We start from the raw sequence: 6,186 nt of genomic DNA, 5'->3' as shown, positions 1-6,186 counted from the left end.
CACACGGTTCAGGACCAGAGGAGAGAAATCCTTCCAGACTGTTGCTCCTAAGCTTTGGAATGATCCTCTGTGTTTGATGATCTACTGCAGGCCTGGTTTCATGTGGCTCTAACGTTCTAGTGTTGTGTCCTTGGCAAACGATTTGTTTCTTTTTTATTTCTCTTTTGAGTGAACGTACTGAACCGAATCACTTCATGAAGCGATTAATTCCTTTCTCAGTTCAGTTGAACTCAGCCGCGACTGTGCCGGTGGGAGGATTCTATGATAAGACTTTGCTACAGAACATTTAGTTTTTATGTTAGCACAGATTCGTTCAGTGAACGAGGATAAAGTTCGGCTGTGAACACACCTCAAGATCTTCTCTATTTGCTGCAGTTCTCATGAATGTCTGTGCATTTGTCCGTGAACGCACTTTTTGTTTTTTTGCATTGTCCCTCAAGTGCAGTGAATGTGAACCTCGGGTCTGAATCATTAAACCTAGTAATGGATTGTTTGGCTGCGTTCAGGAAGTAGGAGAAATTGCAGTCAGGGTTCCATAAGCACAGAGTTAGTGATTTGGTGAACGAACGAACTGAACAAATCCTTTTAATGAACTGATTCTAGGGATTCAGTTCAGTCAAAAGAACTGCCGATCCCATCACTATAACGTTCATATCAAAGTTTGGGTTTATGTGCGTGTTTGCTTCGCTTGAGTTCAATACCGCAAAGTTTCCCAGTAGGGACAAGATCTTTTGAGTAAACAATGTGTCAAGCTCGCCTTCAAAATGGCAGGGAAAAAATGCACAGCCAAACGAAAATATGAAGATCAACACAGGACGTTTTTAACAGAATGGAAGAGTTTATATATATTTTTTGAGCATAATGGCAGCCATTATGCCTTATATGCCAGGCGTCATTAGCGCATTTTAAAGCGTCAAATCTTCAGCGCCATTTCAGCTCCATGCTAACATCGACCAGGAATTTCCAAAATGGAACTGAACTTCGCAAGCACAAGTTGGTCACTTTGAACGTCAAACCGGGTGCGCTTAAGATACTGTAATATTTGGGTCAACATACGTCTGCGAGTCTGTGTTTTCTACCCTGAAACACGTGAAATCAAAGCGTCGATCTGTTCTGATTAACACCCATGTGAAAGAATTGCTTCGAGTGGCAACAACTGAAAACAAGCCAGATCTGAAGAGGTTTGTTCAAAGCAAGGAATGCCAGAAGTCCCACTAAGCAACATGCATAGTAAGAGAAGAAAGATATTTTAATTATTATATTTTTGTTTGTGGACTTGGTTGAACTGAGAGTTTGTGTGTGTGAGACACAATGTTCATTGTAGAAGTCAAATTCTGTCATTATCATGTTGGTGTGGGACATTTACAATAAATCTGGCTAAGCAGAGGTCTGTGTGTGTGTGAGGAAGGGATGATGTTCACGTGACCCATGTTTATGATGTGGCTCTTTACGGTAACACAGTAAAAAAGTGGCTCTTAGGCTCTGACTGGTTGGCCACGCCTGATCTACTGATTCCTTCAAGAAACATCTGAAGACACTTTTTATTTTTGTTTTTCCCTGATTTTCTGGGACTTCTAGGAGTGTTTGTCTTATGTGTCTTGATCTTTTAAAGTATATATTTTAACTGTGTATTGCTTTTGAAGCGCTTTTTGACCCTGGTCTAGAAAGATCCTTACAAATAACTATTAGTTACTTACTTAATTTGTAAATTAGTTTAAAGTTCAACTCCTCTTACATCTTAATTCATCTTATTTTTTGCACCAAATATAAATGAATTAGTTACCCATTAGTTACATCCATCCGTCCATGAGTATATTTTCAAACCTCCAAAGGTTAAGATATGTAATATGACCACAAAACAATAAATGTTTTTATGAACTGTGAATATGAAGATGTTAGTATCGCTCTTACGGCTCCACTCAGGATCTCCAGCCCTCGGAAGCTCAGGTTTGCAGGTGTGTTCGGAGTGTGATCCAGCACAAGCATCGGGATGGTGATGAAGCCGAAGTTGACCAGGAAGGAGAAAATGTTCAGCAACAGCAGCCACTTCAGGAAGAGGAAATAGGAGAGGACGCTGGTGCCAAATCTGCCGCCGATCTCTTTAAAAGTTCCCTGCCACAGCTGCATGGTTTGTCCTGCCGACCTCAGCGAGTAACCACACCTGCGCAGAGACTTCACGGACAAAAGGTCAGGTTATACGTGAAAGAGCCGAAGAGAAGGAAAAGAGACTTACGAGCGACAGATTCTCCGAGCAGTCCGACAAACACGTGAATTCCCGCTTAGAAGATCGGAATGCCAACACTTGCTGCCTGTTTAAAGAAATATAGGTTTTTGTAAATAACATTTCATAAAAAAGCCAGGTGAAAATATATCAAATTTTATTCTTAATGATAATTATATATTATGAGGAATTGTTTATCAAGTTTTTGCTGGTTATCTCCATGGGTTGCTTCACTGCTGATTTCATGTCCGACTCCACAGAGTCTCATTTTATGGCTTCTAGCTATGTGTAATGTTTAACCAGGAAGAAAAGGAACTTTAAGAGCCGAAACCCACCGTATGAATTTCTTCTCTTGGAAGCTCCTGGGGAGGTTTCGTAAGGCTTTAGTTCTCTCCCTTGTTGACAGAGCGACAAGTTCTTTCACCAGGTTTTGGTCCTCTGTATCGACGAGGTTTTAACAGGTTTTATACTTTTTATTAATGCATGGGAATCATAAATACTTGACTGATTTGTACCATTTTCCATCTCGCTTCTGATGGCTTCCTCCGTGAAGGCCACATGAGCAGGATCTCCTTCAGGAAACATGCTCATCCTCCTCATCCCGGCTCCTCTCCATCTCATCGTCGTGTTTCCTGGTGGTTACATAAACTGTGATGTGAATTATTTTGACGCCTTTCTCTCTCCCCAAATAGCCAGGACAGGCGTCTCAAGATATAGGTACACGCAGTACTAATGTACATGGATACTGCATATTTATATTCACTTTTAATTATAATTGAAAATATAGTTGGTGGTTTATGAGAACAATAAAAAAGGTTGACTGACAAAACTCACGTGATAATCAAAATACAAATTTGACAAGGACTATTCTGGTAGGCTGATTATTATGAATATATATATTAATAAGCATTGTTAACTGCCTTATATTAACAATTTATTTAACTAAACATGTTATTTAATGGTTTTTCAATACAAAAAAGAAGACAGAATACAGAAGTATATATTAATCGTATTTAAATAATAAAATCATTTTAAAAATATGTATATCTTATTGTTTGATGAAAGGGATGATGAATGAATGAAGTTGTAACCCATAAAACAATAGATTATTTAATTATCAGATTTATCTTCCTGCTAGGACTATAAACAGCCCTTTATGTTACTATGAAGCTACAAATTGCTTTAAGATAAATAACTACCACATTTAGAATGGTTTCTTGTGTTTTTTTTTCATCATTTATACATCTTTTTAATAGCATAAATAAATGTGTTCGTAATATGTGTCCACCCGTAAACTAAATGTGTAAGAAAATATTGATTTACTAAAATAATACACTATTTTTTCCCACAATAGTGTATTGATATTCAATGGCTCTGTATCGTTTTTTTTATTTTTTTTTTATGATTTTTTATTTATTTATTCTTTTTTGGCACTTCAATCTTTTTTATTATTATTAAAGTCATGTTGTGGTTTATATTACAATTATTTGTGTTTGGAATAAGATATTTTTTTACATTAAACATTAACATCCAAATATTTATTAAACATTTGGGTGTTGGAATTAAACTTCTGGCTTCTAGATGGCCGCAGTGATCGCCTCCTCAGCAGCTAAATCCTGCGAGATCCCGGAGATGACTGAGGATGAGAGGATACATTGGACTCTACATTGGCAGCTTTTATAGCTGGTGTTTGGACATATTTTGGTTTCAGAACAAATGAAAGAAGTTACGACTTCAGTCGAGAGTCATGTTGTCTGTAAATTCTGCAACACCAGAGTCAAGTACTCTACTACAAATATATCCTTGTTCCTACAGTATCACAATATATTGCAAAATATCGCAATATATCGGGATTCGTATTTTCCTGCCAATACCCTACTTTTTACAACCATTCATGATGAACTACTATTATGTATTTCCTTCTGGCAAAGCAATGTCAGACGCAAATATTGACACTTTTTTTCCCTTACAATTTTCTCATTTACGATGTTAATCATGGACAAATATTTAAGTAAGCTCAGCGATTGTGTTCTACACCATTAATAATGATGTGTGTTTACTTGTGGAGATATTAGATTCATCCATCACCTGGTTGGCGTCCATTGTCACAAAAACAAATAAATAAAATCACATATGATTGAAGGAAACTGAGCGACAAGTTAATATAATAGCGGATAAATGCTGACCTGAGGATGCGTTAGGAAGTTGTGTGGATGAGAATCGATCATATTGACTGCTGGAGTTGATCTGGAAGTTACTGTGACCTGTGAAGGAGAGCATTTTTATCATCACCCACATGCTTTCATTGAGTTGCTGAGCTGCTCGACTTACTGAAGTTGTGCTGCTGTCCACGATTCTCCGGTTGAACCGAGAGAATTCCCATGGGAATACTCTCCCGGCCCCTCCAGCTCTCCTCTTGCCATCCACCCCACGGGACCCTCAATGCCCCATTGTTGACGTTTTGAGCGGGTGGTTGGTGATGATCTGTGCTGTGATTTTCTCCGGCATATGGGTTGGTGTGATGACGTCCCCTGTAGGACCTGAATGAAACATGGCTGATGTATCAATGTGTTATTTGGTTACAATGTGATGACTGAGTACGAGAGGATACAGTTGAGTACAGCAGCTTTTAAAGCTGATGTTTAAACTTTTTTTTTTCAAAACAAATGAAAGCAGTTACGGCTTTGTCAAGAGTCATGTGGTCTGTAAATTGTGCAAAACCCGAGTCAAGGAATCAGGAAATACTACACATATATACTTGTTCCTACAGTATCACGATATATTGCATATTTGCCAATGTATCGTGATACGTAAAATATCGCCAGATTCCTGCCAATACACACCTGTTGTATGGTGTCAAACTCAATGGGTTAAAAAGCTTTTAGAACTATTGGTTTTTAACATATTTTACATTTACCAAACTGTCTTTAACAAGGAGTACCAAATTCCCATCAAACTCAGTGTTACTGTCTCTGTAAAAATGTGTTCTTATCTTAGCTAAATCAAAGAGATCTCTATCATTTAAGATATCAACATGAACATTAATATACTTGAATTCGGGGTCAACCATAAATGATAAATGACTTTGTGGGGCCGGATTTAAGTTGGACACACCGGGTATAGAGTGTTGTACTGACCTGTCGATTTCCAAAGTCTCACTGTCATGGTAGGCCGGGTTAAAAATTCCTCCGTTGCTGTACCTCGACATCAGATGCCTCAGTGTCTTCCGTTCTTTTTTGTGAAGATCTGTTCACTTCCCAACTGTTTGTATCGGAAATATTACACAATTAGTGTTTAAAACGCAGCAACCTTCTCCTAAAACTGAGGACAATGGGTTGAGACTTCTGACTGATAACCACGTTGTCCTCACCGGGAATGTGTAATTCTACCTGCTGCACTCATCTTATTCATCAATAAGTTACACCGGCTCTTTGGTTTCTACAACATGACGCGCACACAATGTCCGGGGTAAAACAAAAAAATAAGATCTTGTAACCAACATCAGTAAAAGTTCAGTTCATACATACTTATCACCTAAAGTAGTTTGAGAAAAAATGATTTTGGATTTCTTACCTGAAAGACGAGGGAATAAAAGAATGTCCAGAGTCTGAGTCTGAGCTCAACCATCAGTTATCACTGGTGACACACTGATGGTTACCAGGAAGTGTGTCGGTAACTCACTCAGGTAAAAGTCCACACGACAGTAAAACCATCATAAACATTTAAGACAGATTTTTTAGGCGTTTAACAATCTTGAATTTATTTTTTACAACCTGATCACATGTTGCTATAGGGGTGGAATTACTTATATTTGGTATAATCACATTAAAAAAAACAAAAAAAAAAAAACTATTTGATACAAATAAGTTAGAAAACATGAAAAAGAAAACAAGCACAATAATATATATATATATATATATATAATTGATTAATAATTATTTTAATAATTAAAAAAAAGCTCAAAT

General features: G+C 37.5%; 1 protein-coding gene across 1 annotated transcript in view; it reads right to left on the bottom strand.

Moving 5' to 3' along the window:
- Positions 1-5,440, bottom strand: part of tmc5 (transmembrane channel like 5) — a 19,420-nt gene extending 13,980 nt beyond the window's left edge. The window contains exons 1-7 of the mRNA XM_087804799.1: positions 5,359-5,440; positions 4,553-4,761; positions 4,398-4,485; positions 2,737-2,846; positions 2,557-2,659; positions 2,234-2,309; positions 1,912-2,172 (exon numbers count right to left, since the gene is read on the bottom strand). Of these exons, the coding sequence (XP_087660925.1) occupies positions 1,912-2,172; positions 2,234-2,309; positions 2,557-2,659; positions 2,737-2,846; positions 4,398-4,485; positions 4,553-4,761; positions 5,359-5,429 (918 nt within the window). The 5' untranslated portion in view covers positions 5,430-5,440. The remainder of the gene's footprint in view (positions 1-1,911; positions 2,173-2,233; positions 2,310-2,556; positions 2,660-2,736; positions 2,847-4,397; positions 4,486-4,552; positions 4,762-5,358) is intronic.
- Positions 5,441-6,186: the final 746 nt, after the last annotated feature.

Source organism: Callionymus lyra, chromosome 1 (assembly GCF_982586985.1).
Source record: "Callionymus lyra chromosome 1, fCalLyr1.hap1.1, whole genome shotgun sequence".
Taxonomy (NCBI): Eukaryota; Metazoa; Chordata; class Actinopteri; order Syngnathiformes; family Callionymidae; genus Callionymus; species Callionymus lyra.
This window is presented reverse-complemented; position numbering and strand designations above follow the sequence as displayed.